At 48.4% G+C, this 21,131-nt stretch overlaps 1 protein-coding gene across 1 annotated transcript; it reads left to right on the plus strand.

The window, feature by feature from the left end:
- Positions 1-6,454: 6,454 nt before the first annotated feature.
- LOC129850155 (serine/threonine-protein phosphatase 6 regulatory ankyrin repeat subunit A-like) lies at positions 6,455-21,123 on the plus strand (the record flags this gene model as incomplete). The annotated part of the gene is made up of 5 exons (XM_055916704.1): positions 6,455-6,929; positions 18,239-18,317; positions 18,959-19,029; positions 19,144-19,344; positions 20,778-21,123. Coding segments are annotated over 5 exons (946 nt in total), but the record flags the coding sequence as incomplete, so codon positions are not given.
- Between the last annotated feature and the right edge of the window lie 8 nt (positions 21,124-21,131).

Consider the following 21,131-nt stretch of genomic DNA (forward strand, 5'->3'; position numbering starts at 1 on the left):
CCTCATTGTGTTTGTCATGAATGATCATGTGACCAGACTCCAATGAAAGAGGCTCAGGAGTTGCCAAAGAGCTGTCTCCATGGTGACGGTATTAACTAGACTGGATTGTAGGAGGTGGTGGTGCACTGCAGGGTCGGTTGTGCTGCTGGAGAGGCTTAGAAAACCTATTACACTGGATCAGGGCTAGTTGTCCCGTTGCCTTTCTCTGCGAAGGGCGACGGACATCTTTTTAAACAAAACATTTCTTGTAGCACAAGTGCTTACTTGTTACACTGTTTGTATCCAGTGGGTCTTCTAACCTCAATTGTAGCCTGCATTTTTAATAGCAGAATGAGGGGGAGTGCCTGAAGCAAATTATATTCAACGCTTCTTTTCAATAGACATCAGGAAATGCCCTGCTATTACAGCCTACTGTTCAGGGCTGTAAATGGTCGTGTTTTCTTCTAACTATATTTATCTGTCGCTCTCTACGATCACATGGTTGACATTGAATTAGTGTATTCTGTAGTATTGTTTTGAGAGGTCTTTACAATTCTGTCTACGGCGATACATTAACATGTTGATAAAGGCCCAAGCTATAGGACAACAGAATCATGTACCAGAACTAGGACTTGGCTCTGATCTTGCTCATTCAGAAGCCTAGAAATGCATCCTATTTTCTTTCTTTTTAAATGCTGATGGCTAGTCATATTGAGGTGATGGATCTGCTAACCTGTAGGCAACATCAATCTGCTAAAGGATTGCCATAGGCAAACTAAATGCAACCTTGCCCAGCCAGATTAGTGCTGCAGTGTCGTAGTTCATAGTCCTCCTGGCAGGGTTCTATGTCTTTAGAAACAAGACGTCTCCTTTGGCCCAGTTTGTGGGAGTGCATCATCTCACATTTCATAGAGCTCAGCCTTTTTAAAGTATGACATGTTAATGGTGGGTCGTGACATGTCAGAGTAAAAACAAGTTATACTTTTTTGGGTGGGGGGGGGGGGGGGGGGGGCTCAGTGTCGTGGTCTCAACTTCCTGTTTAGTGATTGAATAGTAGAATACTTAAGGTGCAAATTCTAAATGGTGGTTGTGCATCAGCAGTTTTCTCTTATGTCAATCATTTACAGTCACTCTATTAGCCCATGTCCGCTACCATTTCTTTAGTTTTGCCAGCTAACATATCTATCTAAACTCCCGACCGGGCATGCAGGGCACGTGCCCAGGGGCTCTGACCTCCAGGGTGCCCCATTGATATTTTTTTTGTCACTCTCACTCAGATATCATACTAACATGGCATAAGTCATTCAAAATGTGTAGAACTGCAGGAAATTAACATTAAAACAAACTTTTTTTAAATTCTCTGTCGTCAAAAGGGGGTGCACTCTAACCCAACCAAATCTTGCTTGGGGGCCCCAAAATGGACACGTTTTCATGAGCTTGGGTCCCAGGCTGCGTCCCTGGGTCTCATTTGGGTCCCAGACTGAAAAAGATTTAAGAACCCCTGATCTAGTCAGTTGACAACCTTTTTGTGTGAGAACAGAGAGTGTTATTGTCATGATGTGATTGGTACGTAGCCCCACCACTAGCCAGTAGCCACCACCAACATGGACAATGATGTGAGTCAAGTCAAACAGTTACCAGATTTAGAAACGTGATCCTACAGTGTTTTCTGACGTGTAGGAATGATTGAGACTGACGGGTGTTTTGTCTCAGATCTGATTTGAAACATCGTTGACTAAACTAAGACCAACAGTCAGTAGGCCTATTCAAATAAAAGTGCATTGCAAGGGCATTGGAATGAGAGGGATGTAAATCTGAAGACCATAGGTCTGCTCTACTGTATTTTGTCCCTCCTATGTCAGTTCCTGAATCATTGTATGTATTGACAGGGGAGAATGGATGGAGCAGTCCATCAGGGTGTAGGTAGGCCCAGTGTTCGGTCCCAAATGGCACCCTATTCCCTATACAGTGCACTACTTTTGATGAGGACCCATAGGGTTTTGTCTCAGAAGGCTGTGCAGGTTAGAGCTAGAGGGCTGCTGTGCTGATGATGGAGGAGGAAGTGCATTAGCTAATTAGCTGGGCCACTGGAACACATCAGATGTCCTGAGTGGTTTACTCATAATTTAGGGCCTGTCTCCTCCTCTCTGCAAGAAGAAAAACAAGGGCCCCAAACAGGCTGCATCCATTACAATGGTACTTCAACTTTATGGTATGCTGATGAAGGGTACTTTATGGTATGCTGATGAAGGGTACTTTATGGTATGCTGATGAAGGGTACTTTATAGTATGCTGATTAATGGAGGTAAAGGATGTGGATGTGAGGTATTGACCCCAGCAACAGGAATTCATGGCGTCAGTTAATGGGGATCTGAATAAAGATGAAAGGTGCTGAACGTACACATGCAGGCTGGAGCACAAAGCTAGCTGTCTGTCCTACTCAGAATACACTAGAAAACATTGGTGAGCCTACTGGTCATATCCTTTCTATTAATAAACAACAATATCATCAGTTACCGTCCAAGCCTTTGTCTTAGCAACCGTCCCCCAGAGAGGTGGGAAGTGCTTGTCAGTATTATCCAAGTGAAACGTAATGGAAAGTAAACAGTCTGAGTAGGCTAATTTCACCCAGTGAGTTGTCTGTTTACTTGTTGGCAGTGTGGATGAAGTCAGAGTTAAAGGGTTTGTGGCAAGCCAGGGAATGTTCCTTCTGGCTCTCATGGGCAATCAGGCCCTCAGAGCCTCTGTGTCCCAAATGGAACTTTTGTAGTGGACTGGTCAAAAGTAGTGCACATACACTACTACATAGTTTGGGATGCTGCTCCTGGAAGTGCTCCCCTGCCATTAGAGAGAGTGCTCCCTTCCCTCCAGGCCAGTCGGTACCCCTTCCCTCCAGGCCAGTCGGTACCCCTTCCCTCCAGGCCAGTCGGGACCCCTTCCCTCCAGGCCAGTCGGTACCCCTTCCCTCCAGGCCAGTCGGTACCCCTTCCCTCCAGGCCAGTCGGTACCCCTTCCCTCCAGGCCAGTCGGTACCCCTTCCCTCCAGGCCAGTCGGTACCCCTTCCCTCCAGGCCAGTCGGTACCCCTTCCCTCCAGGCCAGTCGGGACCCCTTCCCTCCAGGCCAGTCGGTACCCCTTCCCTCCAGGCCAGTCGGTACCCCTTCCCTCCAGGCCAGTCGGTACCCCTTCCCTCCAGGCCAGTCGGTACCCCTTCCCTCCAGGCCAGTCGGTACCCCTTCCCTCCAGGCCAGTCGGGACCCCTTCCCTCCAGGCCAGTCGGTACCCCTTCCCTCCAGGCCAGTCGGTACCCCTTCCCTCCAGGCCAGTCGGGACCCCTTCCCTCCAGGCCAGTCGGTACCCCTTCCCTCCAGGCCAGTCGGTACCCCTTCCCTCCAGGCCAGTCGGTACCCCTTCCCTCCAGGCCAGTCGGGACCCCTTCCCTCCAGGCCAGTCGGGACCCCTTCCCTCCAGGCCAGTCGGGACCCCTTCCCTCCAGGCCAGTCGGTACCCCTTCCCTCCAGGCCAGTCGGTACCCCTTCCCTCCAGGCCAGTCGGGACCCCTTCCCTCCAGGCCAGTCGGGACCCCTTCCCTCCAGGCCAGTCGGGACCCCTTCCCTCCAGGCCAGTCGGGACCCCTTCCCTCCAGGCCAGTCGGGACCCCTTCCCTCCAGGCCAGTCGGTACCCCTTCCCTCCAGGCCAGTCGGTACCCCTTCCCTCCAGGCCAGTCGGGACCCCTTCCCTCCAGGCCAGTCGGGACCCCTTCCCTCCAGGCCAGTCGGGACCCCTTCCCTCCAGGCCAGTCGGTACCCCTTCCCTCCAGGCCAGTCGGTACCCCTTCCCTCCAGGCCAGTCGGGACCCCTTCCCTCCAGGCCAGTCGGGACCCCTTCCCTCCAGGCCAGTCGGGACCCCTTCCCTCCAGGCCAGTCGGGACCCCTTCCCTCCAGGCCAGTCGGGACCCCTTCCCTCCAGGCCAGTCGGGACCCCTTCCCTCCAGGCCAGTCGGGACCCCTTCCCTCCAGGCCAGTCGGGACCCCTTCCCTCCAGGCCAGTCGGGACCCCTTCCCTCCAGGCCAGTCGGGACCCCTTCCCTCCAGGCCAGTCGGGACCCCTTCCCTCCAGGCCAGTCGGGACCCCTTCCCTCCAGGCCAGTCGGGACCCCTTCCCTCCAGGCCAGTCGGGACCCCTTCCCTCCAGGCCAGTCGGGACCCCTTCCCTCCAGGCCAGTCGGGACCCCTTCCCTCCAGGCCAGTCGGGACCCCTTCCCTCCAGGCCAGTCGGGACCCCTTCCCTCCAGGCCAGTCGGGACCCCTTCCCTCCAGGCCAGTCGGGACCCCTTCCCTCCAGGCCAGTCGGGACCCCTTCCCTCCAGGCCAGTCGGGACCCCTTCCCTCCAGGCCAGTCGGGACCCCTTCCCTCCAGGCCAGTCGGGACCCCTTCCCTCCAGGCCAGTCGGGACCCCTTCCCTCCAGGCCAGTCGGGACCCCTTCCCTCCAGGCCAGTCGGGACCCCTTCCCTCCAGGCCAGTCGGGACCCCTTCCCTCCAGGCCAGTCGGGACCCCTTCCCTCCAGGCCAGTCGGGACCCCTTCCCTCCAGGCCAGTCGGGACCCCTTCCAGGTTTGCGATGGAAAAACAAAACAGCCCCAATGGTCACCAGCAGACACATGGCTCTGTGTTATGTTACACTGTATTTCAGATTGAGTGACGCTGCGGCCTTGAATGCCGCCTTGGAGGTCAATGGGATATTATATTATCAGAGGATTTACCATAATGAATGAGCTGTACAATATCTGACTGCATGTTGATGCGTCAATCAATTCCCCCTCAGCCTTGAGCCTTTGTGATTTAGAGAGGAGCCCAGACACAGATTTACATAAAACATGTAGTAGATTTATAGGATTTCTATGTGCCCAGCAGCATGTATAGAAATGTCCCATTTCATTAAAAACCCTGTTTTTCACATTGTGTAATGTAGCGCTTTGGGGCTGTTTGTTGAATAACCATTGCTCTCTCTGGAAGGGAAGTGAGGACAGGAAACCAGGACTGTATGTGATTAGTCACCCTGTAAAAAATAGTCTTCTTCCTCTGCTTCTTCACCCAGTTGTGATGGGAAGCAGGGTCCTGGGTGGGAGGGGCATGTGGAAGACATTCAACAGAGCTCCTACCCTCATCTCTACAGGAATGGCATGTTCTACTGTGTTAAAACATAAGGATAAATGCTGCTTTCTGCTTTAAGAATAGGACTTTAGAGTTCTGTCCTGTGTAGAGATGGGGACGGGGGGTTGTTAATGGTTGACTGTAAATTAAGTCACGTTGCCTGGTTTCATTTGTGAATCAACTGCAGAGCTGCCACACTCTTAGTGTGTGCGTGTCCTTCTGGAAGTTGCTGCTCTCATCTCTGTTTTATAGAAGGATTTTTGTTGGACACTGGACTAGCGTGTGTTTTGTGAGTGAATGAGTCGTGTGTGTATTGTGGTTGTTGAGGAGGAGGATGAGAGCTCTCTTTCTCTCGATACCATAGTGAGGTATTGGGCCAAAGGACTCCAGGTTAGCTGCCTTTGCACAGCAACAATGAGGTTGTCGCCATGGTTCTAGTAGTGACTGTATAGGCTCCATGTCTCACTATAGAGTTGAGTATTTAACCTACTTGGTTTTTATTCTTGGATTGTTCCTTTGTGTTGGTTTTAGCTAAGCTGAGTGAATAGTAACATTTCTTTGAGAGGCACTGACTGTTCAAATCATTGAATGACACTGTCCCCCTGTCTCTCTCTGTCCCCCTGTCTCTCTCTGTCCCCCTGTCTCTCTCTCTGTCCCCCTGTCTCTCTCTCTGTCCCCCTGGCTCTCTCTCTGTCCCCCTGGCTCTCTCTCTGTCCCCCTGGCTCTCTCTCTGTCCCCCTGTCTCTCTCTCTGTCCCCCTGTCTCTCTCTCTGTCCCCCTGTCTCTCTCTCTCTCTGTCTCTCTCTCTCTCTCTGTCTCTCTCTCTCTCTCTGTCCCCCTGTCTCTCTCTCTCTCTCTCTCTCTCTCTCTGTCCCCCTGTCTCTCTCTCTCTCTCTCTCTCTCTCTCTCTCTGTCTCTCTCTCTCTCTCTGTCTCTCTCTCTCTCTCTGTCCCCCTGTCTCTCTCTCTCTCTCTGTCTCTCTCTCTCTCTCTGTCCCCCTGTCTCTCTCTCTCTCTCTGTCTCTCTCTCTCTCTCTGTCCCCCTGTCTCTCTCTCTCTCTCTGTCCCCCTCTCTCTCTCTCTCTCTCTGTCCCCCTCTCTCTCTCTCTGTCCCCCTCTCTCTCTCTCTGTCCCCCTCTCTCTCTCTCTGTCCCCCTGTCTCTCTCTCTCTCTCTGTCCCCCTGTCTCTCTCTCTCTCTCTGTCCCCCTGTCTCTCTCTCTCTCTCTCTCTCTCTCTCTCTGTCCCCCTGTCTCTCTCTCTCTCTCTCTGTCCCCCTGTCTCTCCCTGTCTCTCTCTGTCCCCCTGTCTCTCTCTGTCTCTCTCTGTCCCCCTGTCTCTCTCTGTCTCTCTCTGTCCCCCTGTCTCTCTCTGTCTCTCTCTGTCCCCCTGTCTCTCTCTGTCTCTCTCTGTCCCCCTGTCTCTCTCTGTCTCTCTCTGTCCCCCTGTCTCTCTCTGTCTCTCTCTGTCCCCCTGTCTCTCTCTGTCTCTCTCTGTCCCCCTGTCTCTCTCTGTCCCCCTGTCTCTCTCTGTCTCTCTCTGTCCCCCTGTCTCTCTCTGTCTCTCTCTGTCCCCCTGTCTCTCTCTGTCTCTCTCTGTCCCCCTGTCTCTCTCTGTCTCTCTCTGTCCCCCTGTCTCTCTCTGTCTCTCTCTGTCCCCCTGTCTCTCTCTGTCCCCCTGTCTCTCTCTGTCTCTCTCTGTCTCTCTTCCAGCCTGGCCTACTGAAAGCCATCTTCAATGTGGACCCAGATGAAGTGCGCTCCCTCATATTTCAGAAAGAGGATGTGAATGTTCAGGTAATCATCCCAGCTGTTTCCTACCATTATTCCCACCCTCCTGTCTGTCCTCTGGATAGGAACACACTCTTTTTTTCACATTTATAACTTAAGTCATTTGTTGACAAAATCTAGGGTAGCAAAATTCTGGTAACTTAAATGCCCAGGTTTTCCCAGAAATCCCAATATGAAGACTTCCTGAATCCGAATGGAATAAGCAGGAATCCCGGAACCCTCTGTCTAACCAGGATATCTGGAAAAACCTGTGAATGTTGGGAAAGTTACTGGAATTTTGCAACCCTACTGAATATTTTAGCCTGATCAGAACGGATACCTTCCATCAGCCGTATGCACCTTGTTCAGTATCTGTCACTTTACAGTACTGTAGTTCATGATCTGGTTCTACTTACTTTATGACATTCCTCCTCGTTCTTATAGGCTGGATTAGGCTTAGTCTCAAAATAAGACCGGTTTAAAATAGTTTTAGCCTGTTAAAGCAGGGTTTCCCAAACTCGGTCTTGGGGCCCTCCTTGGGTGCACATGTTGTTTTTTTGCCCAAGCACTACCCAGCTGATTCAAATAACCAACTCGGCATCAAGCTTTGATTATTTTATTCAGGACCGAGTTTGGGAAACCTTGTGTTCAAGTATGTACACTACCGTTCAAACGTTTTGGCTCACTTAGAAATGTCCTTGTTATGTTTCACTATATTGGATAATACATCGGAGGTGAGGATTTACTCCTGTGTACACCTGTGGCACGGCTGGGGTTCGCCCCTATATATAGACCCCATGGCCGCGATACACATTCTCTCATTTTCTCGGTGGACGTCCATATTGTTTGAGGTACAAACTTTCTGATGTTCGCTTGGTAAGTCACTGGTAAGTGTAATCTCTTGCGTGGAAGTATACTCACTGGCTGTTTGCAGCCTGGAGCAGCTGGCCACGTGGCCAGCCCCTCCTCTTCAGTGCTCTACTCGCTGCGTGTGGTTGATCTGTATCTTCCGCCCGTGGTTTGTTGTGCTTGTGTTTCGTTAGCGTTACACTACAACTCCGTGTGCATCCATTAATATATTGGTGGCTCTTGCTGCCACAAAGAGTATTTTATTTACACAACTTGCTGACTGGCTTGTTCTGTGTGTGTTGTGAATTGCTTTAACATGCCTTTCTCTGCTAATTACCCTACAGGGTTTTTTCTTGTTTTTTCCCCTGCAGAATGTAAGAGTATTGTGGTGGACTCAACCACAATGTTGAGACATAAACTTTGGAGTTCCTTAACAGAGTTACTCCATATGGTGCTGTTTTGTTTTCTGCTTGGATATTAAACCGGCTAGGTAATATTGTAGTTGGCATAAACTAAACCCATAAATCAAATCCATTACCTTGTTGCAGTTTGTCTGTCTGTTTTTCCCACACGGGTCTTCCCTGTTTTTTGCAGCGGTACTGGGTAATTTATCCCTTACCGGGTTCCTATCCCCTGAAGCGGGTCACGATATAAGCTCTCCCAGGGCGTCGGACCCCTGCTCCGTGGCCTTGCTGGCTTGGCTGAGCTTATGGCTTCCCTTTGTGACAGGTGTGATGGTGGCATCCCCCCTGGAGATCCGCATACCTTGTGTATGCACTGCCTGGGTTCAAGCCACACAGAGAGGGCAATGGAGCGCCCTACTGGATGCCTGTTTTGTGTGGTGTTCTCAGAGCGCCTGACGTGATTGGAGGCCATGCGCGAGTGGGTCGGCCGGGCTCAGGCTGGGGAGAAACTCCCTCCCTCAGGAGTGGTGCGCCAGCGAGCTGTTAGCCCCTCTACTGAGTCCAGTAGCGTGGCCGGAGCCACTGCAGGCAGAGCTCTTCTGCTGCCAGTCCTGGACGGGGGCAGGAGTCGGACCGCTGGGACCACCTTGAACGGAGGGCGCATACCCTGCGTCAGGAGGTTGACAGCTTCGATGGCGACAACAGTTGTTCCCTGTTGGCCAGTGATGGGATGTTCCTGGGGGATGATGCTGGCACTTTTCACCGCCGTGAGCGGGGCTACCAGGCTGACGGGCCATCAGAAGCCGGCAGTGGGGCTTCATCGCCTCGAGGCTATGAGGGGCCTACTCACTCGGGTAGCTTCTGCACTGGACATCAAACTAGTGGACAGTGAGGACTCTCCATTTGTCGCCATCTCTGCTGAACCCGCGACTGAAGCCGGGACCCCCCCAGAGTCTTTGATGCGGACTTGAAAGCCACATGGGTCCCTCTGCTCTCTTGGCCGCGGCCATGCTGCTGCAGGTCTACCTGCAGACTCTGTTGGTCCGGGCTGCAGGAGGGCACAGAGCTCCTCTGGGACGCGATGGAGGTGTCTCGCCTGCTTTCCCTGCTCCAGAGGGATTTGGCCTGCTCCAACGGACGGGCCATGGCGCAGGTGATTACCTCCCGACACCATCTCTGGCTGGCCCAATCCCGTCTGCCAGCTGCTCTCCAGAACACATTTGCTACTCTCCCCATCACCCCAGGGCTGACGTTTGGCCCAGGGGTTAATGACATTCTGGAGCAGCCCGAGGAGGTTCGTAGGGACCGGGAGACACTGAGATGGTACATGCCGCCTCCTCAGGCCCAAGGCAGACGGACCATCGCCACCCACCTGCACCTGAACGACGGACGGTGGGGTCCCTCTTCTGCCCCATCGCCTCGCGCTGAGGAACAACAGCAGGGAGGGGCACAGCGCGTGGTTGAGCAACAACCTGTCAACCTTTCACCGCCATAGGGACGTGCCTAGGAGACCCAGGCGCTCGGGTCGCCAGAGGAGAGGCGGGCCCTGGCAGGATCCCTGACACACCCTTCCCTGGCCTCTGCCTCTTCTCCTGGTCTCAAAGGGAAAAGTGGGAGGAGTGTGTGGAGTCTCCATAGGTGTTGTCCACAATGCTCGAGGAGTACCTACTCCAATTCCGGTGCCAGCCCCCATCCTTCATGTCACCACGGTGGCCGACCCCCTAAAGAAAACCCTGTGGCTGGAGAGCACCTCATTCCTGGACAAGGGTGCCATCCGCAGGATCAAGACATCAGAACGGCTAGGTGGGTTCTACTCCACTTATTTTGTGGTCCCAAAAAAGAGATGGAGGGTTTTGACCGATTCTGGACCTCTGCAACCTCAATGGGTACTCGAAGGTACTGAGTTTCCACATGCTTTCCCCGGCCCATGTGTTGCCGGCCGTGTCCAGGGACCAGTGGTTTTTGACGCTGGACCTGAGGGATGCGTACTTCGATGTTCCTGTTCACCCAGCTCATTGGCAGTACCTCCGATTCGCTTTCGAAGGGATTGATTTGATTTGATTTTGATTTGGATCTCTTTTAGTCCCCATTTGGACTAATCTTCCAAGAGTCCTTAAACATTAAAATACAATTTATAATACACAGTTTCACATATAACACACGGTTACTAACATAATGACCCAACAAATACTCAATCTAAAAAAATATAGATTCTTCATCTACTATAGTCCCACAACATTTCTATGTATTATATTTAAATCGTTTTAAAATAATGTGTAAATGTATATATTGAGGGCTTACGAATTCATTGTTCTACCTTTCGGCCTCTCCTTGGCACCCCACACTTTCCCAAAGTTCATGGACGCTGTCCTGGCCCCTCTCACGTCCCGAGGGTTGTTAACCTCTCTGGGATATTCGGGACGCTAGCGTCCCACCTCAACAACAGCCAGTGAAAGTGCAAATTCAAAACAGAAATCCCATAATTAAAATTCCTCAAACATACAAGTATTTCACACCATTTTAAAGATAGTTGTTGTAAATCCAGCCACAGTGTCCGATTTCAAAAAGGCTGTACGACGAAAGCACACCAAACGATTATGTTAGGTCAGTACCTAGTCACAGAAAAACACAGCCATTTTTCCAGCCAGAGAGGAGTCACAAAAAGCAGAAATAGAGATATAAATTAATCACTAACTTTTGATGATCTTCATCAGATGATACTCATAGGACTTCATGTTACACAATACATGTATGTTTTGTTCGATAAAGTTCATATTTATATCCAACAATCTGTTTACATTGGCGCGCTACGTTCAGTAGTTCCAAAACATCCGGTGATTTTGCAGAGAGCCATATCAATTTACAGAAATACTCATAATAAACATTGCAGATACAAGTGTTATGCATGGAATTTTAGATCCACTTCTCCTTAATGCAACCGCTGTGTCAGATTTCAAAAAAGCTTTACCGAAAAAGCACACCACGCAATAATCTGAGTACAGCGCTCAGACAACAAAGCAAGCCATACAGATATCCGCCATGTTGTGGAGTCAACAAAGTCAGAAATAGCATTATAAATATTCACTTACCTTTGATGATCTTTATCAGAATGCACTCCCAGGAAGCGCAGTTCCACAATAAATGTTTGATTTGTTCGATAAAGTCCATCATTTATGTCCAAATACCTCCTTTTTGTTTGCGCGTTTAGTACACAATCCAAACTGATGGCGCGCGGGCAAGTCCAGGCGAAAGTTCAGACAAAGTCATATTACAGTTCGTAGAAACATGTCAAACGAAGTATAAAATCAATCTTTAGGATGTTTTTATTATAAATCTTCAATAATGTTTCAACCAGAGAATTCCTTTGTCTGTAGAAATGCGATGGAACGCAACTAACTCTCACGTGAGCGCGCGTGACCAGCTCATGCCAGACTTCCTGACTCATTCAGCTCCCATTCCCCCCTCCTTCACAGTAGAAGCCTCAAACAAAGTTCTAAAGACAGTTGACATCTAGTGGAAGCCTTAGGAAGTGCAATATGACCCCATTTCCACTGCATCTTGGATAGGCAAAGAGTTGAAAAACTATAAACCTCAAATTTACCAATTCCTGGTTGGATTTTTTCTCAGGTTTTTGCCTGCCATATGCGTTCTGTTATATTCACAGACATCATTCAAACAGTTTTAGAAACTTCAGAGTGTTTTCTATCCAAATCTACTAATTATATGCATATTCTCGCTTTTAGGACTGAGTAGCAGGCAGTTTACTCTGGGCACCTTTTTATCCAAGCTACTCAATACTGCCCCCCTGTCCCAAAGAAGTTAATCCTCCATTACCTTGACGATTGGCTGATTTGTGCCCCGACCAGGACCCAGGTCCTGTCAGACAGACGTGCTCCTGACCCATATCGGCGGGCTGGGCATAACTCTTCTTGTCGTTTACAGTAATCTGACACCCACCCAGAGGGTGGCCTTCGTTGGCCATGAGAGCACGCCTGCCCACCAAAAGGGTTCAGGCAATCTTATCTTGCCCCGACCACTTTCGGCAGGTGGTATCCACCCTAACCTACCAACGCGGGCCTTGTTGTTGATTCCGCTGGGCCTGTTCCATCTCCGGCCTCTTCAACAGTGGTTCAACTCCCACCGGCTGCACCCGAAGCGCAACCGTCACCGCCAGCTGCGGGTGACCACACAGTGCCTCAGGGCATTGTTGAGGTGGAGCTGTCACTCCTTTCTCTCAGGTGGGGTAGAGATGCTGATGATGTGCCACCAGGAGCTGGTCAGCACAAACGCCTCCCAGATCGGCTGGGGGGGTGTGACCAAGGGCAGGTCGGCCAACGGCAGTTGGCTACCCCCTTAGAGCGGCAGGCACATCAATACACTAGAGCTCTGAGCTGTACTGCTGGCCCTGCAGTCTTTCCTTCCACATCTAAAAGGAAGACATATCCTGGTGAGAATGGACAACACCACAGTGGTGGCTTACATCAACCATCAGGGTGGACTGAGGTCCCACCGCCTCCATATTATGGCACGGGAGCTTCTTCTGTGGGCTCAGGGACGTCTAGCATCTCTACACGCAGCGCACATACCTGGCATCCTGAATGTGGCAGGGGATATATGCTCTCAAGGGAGGGCCCGCCATCTTGGGACTGGAGCCTAAATCCCCAGGTGGTGCAGCACCTGTGGGACAAGTTCGGGAGGGCGCAGGTGGACCTGTTTGCCTCCCTGGACAATGCGCACTGCCCCTGTGGTACTCCATGTCGGAGCCACCAGAGCCTCTGGGCTTGGATGCTCTGGCTCACGATTGGCCAGGACTGGAGCTTTACACATTCCCCCCTTTCCCCCTGATCCAGGCTGTGCTGGACAGGACCAGGATGGCAGATCATTGTCTACTTTTGGTGGCCCCATACTGGCCCTGATGACCCTGGTTCAGCCTTCTCCTGTCCGTATTGTCTGGGACACCTTGGCAACTTCCCCTGAGACCGGACCTGCTGTCTCAGGCCAGGGGAACTCTGTGGCATCCGAGGCTGCACCGCCTCAGTCTGTGGGCTTGAACAGCACCAATGGTTACTGTTAGGACTACAGGAGGGTGTAATGAACGCCATGCAGAGCGCAACGGCACCGGCTACAACCTCGGAATACCAGTTGTGCTGGCACTTCTGCTCTTTGTGCACTGGTATTGAGGTGGTGCCCGAGTCAAGGGGGGTGCAGTATGTCCTCCAATACCTGCAGTCTCGCTTGGATGAGGGCTTAGCAGCATCTACACTGAGAGGGTATTTGGCCGCTATATCTGCCTGCCATGTGGGGTGGATGGATAGGCCAGTGGGGCGACATCCCTTGGTCTCCAGGTTTATGAAGGGGGTTTGTCGCCTGCGTCCAACTAGGACCTGCTCAATGGCAAGCTGGGATCTGGATGTGGTCTTGGCAGCTTTGACAAAGCCGCCTTTCGAACCGTTGGCGTCTGCTTCCCTGAAACACCTCTCTATGAAGGTGGCTTTCTTGGTAGTGATTACTTCCATGAAGAGATTGGGTGAGCTCCATGCTCTTTCAGTAAGTTCTGAGTGCTACCGGATGGACCTTGGTGGAGCGGACACGGTCAGTGATAAGAACAGAGCAGCTCTTTTTCTGCTATGGTGAGAGAGTCCTGGGGGCTGGGCTATCAAAGCAGCAGCTCTCTCACTGGATCGTGGGTACGACTACGACAGCATACCGCCTGGCTGGCAGGCCAGTGCTGGGATCTGTGGTGGCACATTCAACACAAGGTGTGGCTGCGTCCTGGGCTCTACTGAGAGTAGTGCCTCTCACTGATATCTGTGCTGCGGCCAGCTGGGCTTCCTCTTGCACCTTTGCTAGGTACTATCAGTTAAATGTGGCATCTCCCTCTGCGGTTGGTTCAGGGGTCCTTGGTGTCGCCTCCCCTTCCGGGGACTGTGCCGGGACCCCCTTCCACATTGACGGCCCCTGTGTCTCGGTCCCACACTGGGACTTCACCGCTGGCTGACCAGGTCCCTCTAGCGCCGACTAAATCTGGTACGGGTATACCAATATATTGGAGTGATCCAATATAGTGAAACATAACGAAGGTTACGTATGTAACCACGGTTATGTGAGCTACATGGATCACTCCAATCCTTTACGGTGATAGAGGGGCTTAAACAATTATGTAGAGAATGTGTGTCGCGGCCATGGGATCTATATATAGGGGCGGACCCCAGCCGTGACACAGGTGTTTACGGGAGTAAATCTGTATATCCTCACCTCGGATGTATCCCTCCGCCGCGGAGTGATACCAATATATTGGAGTGGTCCATATAGCTCACATAACCATGGTTACATACGTAACCTTCGTTTTCCATGAAAACATACATGAAATTAGTTGCAAAATGAATAGGAAATATAGTCAAGACGTTGACAAGGTTATTTATATATATAATGATTTTTAATTGAAATAATAATTGTGTCCTTCAACGTTAGCTTTTGTCAAAGAATTATCCATTTGCAGCAATTACAGCCCTGCAGACCTTTGGACTTCTAGTTGTCAATTTGTTGAGGTAATCTGAAGAGATTTCACCCCATGCTTCCCAAAGCACCTCCCACAAATTGGATTGGCTTGATGGGCACTTCTTACGTACCATACAGTCAAGCTGCTCCCACAACAGCTCAATAGCGTTGAGATCCGCTTCTTCCCTAAATAGTTCTTGCATAGTTTGGAGCTGTGGTTTGGGTCATTATCCTGTTGTAGGAGGAAATTGGCTCCAATTAAGCACCATCCACAGGGTATGGTGTTGCAAAACAGAGTGATAGCCTTCCTTCTTCAAGATCCCTTTTACCCTGTACAAATCTCCCACTTTACCACCACCAAAGCACCCCGAGACCATCACATTGCCTCCACCATGCTTGACAGATGGCGTCAAGCACCCCTCCAGCATTTTCAACAAAACAAATCTGCGTCTCACGAAAGTTCTTCTTTGTGATTCGAACGCCTCAAACTTAGATTTGTCTGTCCATAACACTTTTTTTCCCCCATCTTCCTCTGTCCAGTGTCTGTTCTTTTGCCTATCTTATTTTTTTTCTTTTTATTGGCCAGTCTGAGATATGGCTTCTTGTTTGCAACTATGCCTAGAAGGCCAACATCCCGGAGTCGCCTCTTCACCGTTGACGTTGAGATTGGTGTTTTGCGGGTACTATTTAATGAAGCTGCCAGTTGAGGACTTGTGGGGCGTCTGTTTCTCAAACTAGACACACTAATGTACTTGTCCTCTTGCTCAGTTGTGCACCAGGGCCTCCCACTCTTTCTATTCTGGTTAGAGCCAGTTTGCGCAGTTCTGTGAAGGAAGTAGTACACACAGCGTTGTACGAGATCTTCAGTTTCTTGGCAAATTCTCGCATGGAATAGCCTTCATTTCTCAGAACAAGAATAGACTGACGAGTTTCAGAAGAAAGTGCTTTGTTTCTGGCCATTTTGAGCCTGTAATAGAACCCACAAATGCTGCTCCAGATACTCAACAAGTCTAAAGAAGGCCAGTTTTTTTTATTGCTTCAAAAATTAGGACAACAGTTTTCAGCTGTGCTAACATAATTGCAAAAAAGTTTTTCCAATGATCAATTAGCCTTTTTAAAATTATAAACTTGGATTAGCTAATACAACGTGCCATTGGAACACAGGAGTGATGGTTGCTGATAATGGGCATCTGTAGGCCTATGTAGATATTCCATTGAAAAGCAGCCGTTTCCAGTAGAGGTCGACCGATTATGATTTTTCAACACCAATATCGATTTATTGGATGACCAAAAAAATTGATTTTTGGATGACCAATTTTTTTTATTTGTAATAATGACAATTACAACAATACTTAATGAACACTTTTATTTTAACTTAATACATCAATAAAATCAATTTCGCCTCAAAATAAATAATTAAACTTGTTCAATTTGGTTTAAATAATGCAAAAACAACGTGTTTGAGAAGGAAGTAATATGTGCCATGTAAAAAAATAACATTTAAGTTCCTTGCTCAGAACATATGAAAGCTGGTGGTTCCTTTTAACATGAGTCTTCAATATTCCCAGGTAAGAAGTTTTAGGTTGTAGTTATTATAGGACTATTTCTCTCTATCATTTGTATTTCATATACCTTTGACTATTGGATGTTCTTATAGGCACTTTAGTATTGCCAGTGTAACAGTATAGCTTCCGTCCCTCTCCTCATCCCTACCTGGGCTCGAACCAGGAACACATCGACAACAGCAACCCTTGAAGCATCGTTACCCATCGCTCCACATAAGCCGCGGCCCTTGCAGAGCAAGGTGAACAACTCCTTCAAGGTCTCAGAGCGAGTTACGTCACCGATTTAAATGCTATCAGCGCGCACCCCGCTAACTAGCTAGAAATTTCACATTGGTTACACCAGCCTAATCTCGGGAGTTGATAGGCTTGAAGTCATAAACAGCTCAATGCTTGAAGCACAGGGAAGAGCTGCTGGCAAACGCACGAAAGTGCTGTTTGTATGAATGCTTACGAGCCTGCTGCTGCCTACCACCGCTCAGTCAGACTGCTCTATCAAATATAAAATCATAGACTAAATTATGACATAACGCACAGAAATGCGAGCCTTAGGTCATTAATATGGTCAAATCCGGAAACTATAATTTCGAAGACAAATCGTTTATTCTTTCAGTGAAATACGGAACCGTTCCGTATTTTATCTAACGGGTGGCATCCATAAGTCTAAATATTCCTGTTACATTGCACAACCTACAATGTTATGTCATACAATTCTGGCAAATTAGTTCAACGAGCCAGGCTGCCCAAACTGTTGCATATACCCTGACTCTGCGTGCAATGAACGCAAGAGAAGTGACACAATTTCCATAGATTAATATTGCCTGCTAACCTGGATTTGTTTTAACTAAATATGCAGGTTATAAAAAAAATACCTCTGTGTATCGATTTTAAGAAAGGCATTGATGTTTATGGTTAGGTACATTCGTGCAACGATTGTGCTTTTTTTCCCAAATGTGCTTTTGTTTATACATCCCCCGTTTGGCGAAGTTGGTCCTCACACAGTTCGCAACGAGCCAGGTGGCTCAAACTGCTGCATATAGCCTGACTCTGTTGCACAGGACGCAAGAGAAGTGACACAATTTCCCTAGTTAAAAGAAATTCATGTTATCAGGCAATATGAACTAAATATGCAAGTTTAAAAATATATACTAGTGTATTGATATTAAGAAAGGCATTGATGTTTATGGTTAGGTACACATTGGCGCAACGACGGTGCTTTTTTCGCGAATGCGCTTGTTAAATAACCGTTTGGCGAAGTAGGCTATGATTCAATGATAAATTAACAGGCACCGCATCGATTATATGCAACGCAGGACAAGCTAGATAACTACACATGGTTGATGATATTACTAGTTTAACTAGTGATTATGTTAAGATTGTTTTTTATAAGATACGTTTAATGCTAGCTAGCACCTTACCTTGGCTCCTTGCTGCACTCGCATAACAGGTAATCAGCCTGCCACGCAGTCTCCTCGTGGAGTGCAATGTAATCGGCCATCATCGGTGTCCAAAAATGCCGATTTACCGATTGTTATGAAAACTTGAAATCGGCCCTAATTAATCGGCCGTTCCGATTAATCGGTCGACCTCTAGCTTCCAGCTACTAGTCATTTACAACATTAACAATATCTACACTGTATGTTTTTATCAATTTGATGTTATTTTAATGGATGAAAATGTTGCTTTTCTTTCAAAAACAAGGACATTTCTAAGTGACCCCAAACTTTTTAACGGTAGTGTACTTTGTACAATTGTACAACTTGTTTTCATAAGGCCATGCACTGTTGAAGTTAGTGTAGGCTAGTTACAGTGTGTAGGCTAGTTACAGTATGTAGCCTAGTTACAGTATGTAGCCTAGTTACAGTATGTAGCCTAGTTACAGTGTAGGCTAGTTAGTCATAAACATCGGAAGTATCCAAGCCATGACAATGTATAAAGGAGTACGATTAAAATCAAATGTATCCCTGTATCCACAATGGCTGAATATGAAACAGCTATGACACTTATTGGCTCTTCCCTACAGGACAATGAGAAGCGGACACCGTTGCATGCCGCTGCCTATCTAGGAGATACAGAAATTCTAGAGCTACTCATACTATCAGGTAAGGTTATCATTGAAGAGAATGATTAGGCTATGACTCGTGTCCATCGGATTTTGACTTCTGTTTTGATGCTTGTTGTGTTTGCATGTGACCGTTTCCCTCATACTTACCACCATTAAAGAGCTTATGTGCAGCCGACGTATTTATAAAAAATAAAAGAAAAAATAAAGAAGGCCATTGACAGCTGAAACGTCCCGATTTTAACTTGATAAGTTTAGCATCAAGATTTAAATTGTGAGCGAGAGTCGCACCTGTTCCTCCCAAATGTCCTCATGATTGTGGGTTGCACCTCGTCTCACGTTGGCTGAGCTACTTCTACTCCTCTCCACTCAGTGACATGACATTTTCTTCAGTGTTGCTGTGTAATGAAAGTCCATGTCCATGTCCCAGAAAAGCTCTCTACAAGAGGCTTTGAGTGCGTTCTAAATGGCACCCTATTCCCTATATAGTGCACTACTATTGACCTGAGCCCTATGGGTAGGCCTATGGACCCTGGTCGGAAGTAGTGCACTATCAAGGTATTAGGGTGTTGTTTTGGACATCCTTTCTGTGCTCCAGCTATTTAAGATGTTGCCTTATTAACCCCAGTGGCCTAACTAACCCACGTCCCCCGTCGGCCTGTCTTTCTGTCTGTGTCCCAGGAGCCAGAGTAAATGCCAAAGACAACAAGTGGCTCACTCCTCTGCACCGGGCCGTGGCTTCCTGCAGTGAGGTACGTGGACTGATACACACACACCTGTGCATATGTGTTTTACTGTTAAGTGTGTTGTGATTTTTAAATGCACTTTAAACAAAGTTGAACATGATTTGAACTGTGCTCCTGTAGGAGGCAGTCCAGGTGCTATTGAAACACTCTGCCGATGTGAACGCCAGGGACAAGAACTGGCAGACGCCGCTCCACATTGCTGCGGCCAATAAGGCGGTCCGCTGTGCTGAGGCCCTGGTCCCTCTCCTCAGCAATGTGAACGTGTCGGACCGGGCCGGGCGCACAGCGCTGCACCATGCAGCCTTCAGCGGACACCTGGAGGTTAGCAATTAGCATGGACATGATTACACGCTGTAGTCTACACTTTATACCTGTCCTATCCCCAGGTTGAATTCATGATGCATCCCCTTAGTTACAATGGTTGTATGTAGGGCTGTGACGGTAATTGGATAACATTGACAGTTTTGGATGAAGACCGCCGTGAAAATAAAACAACAGTCAAAAACGCCACGTTTTTATCAACTTTATTGCCGTAGATACACTTTACCCAGAGCAGCAGCGGTAACTATTTATTATTGTTCTGCTGACTTTGTCCATCTATTAAACTGTGTACATCTTCTCTCCAACTATCTTTTGATGCGCCACAATCAGCAGATCTGCTATATGTGCTGATAGGAGAGAATCTTTTGAAGGTCAATTCAGTTCATTGGTGAGGGGAAACGTGGGGACCGGGGGTAACTATAGTATCTATAGGTCTAGCACCTACAGAGTAGGGGTGGGTGGGTAGCCTCTGCCTTTCACCTCTGACCTTTCTCATTGTTACAGTAGGTCGGAGGAGTGAGGTGAAAAATATGACTCTCATTGCAACAACAAAAAAGCATACCATCACCTATATGGGCACATTTCAGTTTCAAACCTAATGACGATGGAGACCCAGATGACTTGGACCAGCCTGTTTGCAGAATATGCGCAAAACCTGTAGGCTAACATAGTTTGGAAAGCAATTGGCTATTGCGATTGCTTCAAAGAGAAGACAACTAAAAGATATTAGTCTTTTCATTATCAAAATTCTCAACTTAATTGAGCGAACAGTATTTTTGGCATTGGCTATATCCCCGGTGAGTGTGCATATTCACTGTCTTTATCCCTGAGTCAGTGCCACTTGAAAGTCATATTGAGCAAGATTCTGCTAATCTCTATCGTCATATAAAGTGTAGTAGAATTGCATGATAAAAAATGACTTTTCCCTTGAAAAGAAACATATCTGACATAGCCTAGGTTAGCCTTACTCCACCACACGCTGCATTGAACAGACGTTATTTGCAAACAGTGATATAGTGATATTATTAGCCTAAATGATGACTATCCAATTTGCTAATCACATTAGCAATAGTCAGCTATCTTACAAAAGTCTGTAAATGTGATGATGCACGGAATGCTTTATATATTTTTTATGGTGAAAATTAGCTTCCCCTTAACTTGAGACTCGCGCGCCTATGAGCAAGACAGTTAGGCCTAAACACTCTAATGTTTTCCTTTGTTAATGTTTCCCCCGTCTGTCTGTCGGCTGTCAGTTATGTCGATGACTGTGTACACACCACACGTCAATCACCGACACCGGAAGTCCCATGACCGTCACAGCCCTAGTTGTATGCTTGAGTTTGTTCAAGAGAGGCTTTGACGCCAGATTTTTTGCAGATCTTGCTTTAGTTTTCCTCAGCCTGTGTTTTGTTTCTCTCTCCTTTTCCTGTTAGATGGTGAGGCTGCTTCTCTCCAGAGGAGCCAACATTAATGCTTTTGACAAGAAGGACCGCCGAGCAATCCACTGGGCTGCTTACATGGGTAATGAGTTGACCACATCATTTACATTCTGACTAATGTGACGGAGTCCATCCAAATCATCTTGGTTCCTGGACTCTGTCCAGGCATTTCAAGGCTGCGTTGAAACAATGATTGGTAAATGATCCAAGACCAGCTCAAGACCAGCTCAGTTAATCCCTACCATTGTGACAATGAGTCGTCATAATGCTGCATCAAATGTACATGATCTTAGGGGCTTTGGCAAACACAATGTAAGTCATTTAATTGATGTACCCCTAATTGCACCC

The sequence above is a fragment of the Salvelinus fontinalis genome, unplaced genomic scaffold, assembly GCF_029448725.1.
Source record: "Salvelinus fontinalis isolate EN_2023a unplaced genomic scaffold, ASM2944872v1 scaffold_1853, whole genome shotgun sequence".
In the NCBI taxonomy this organism is placed as follows: domain Eukaryota; kingdom Metazoa; phylum Chordata; class Actinopteri; order Salmoniformes; family Salmonidae; genus Salvelinus; species Salvelinus fontinalis.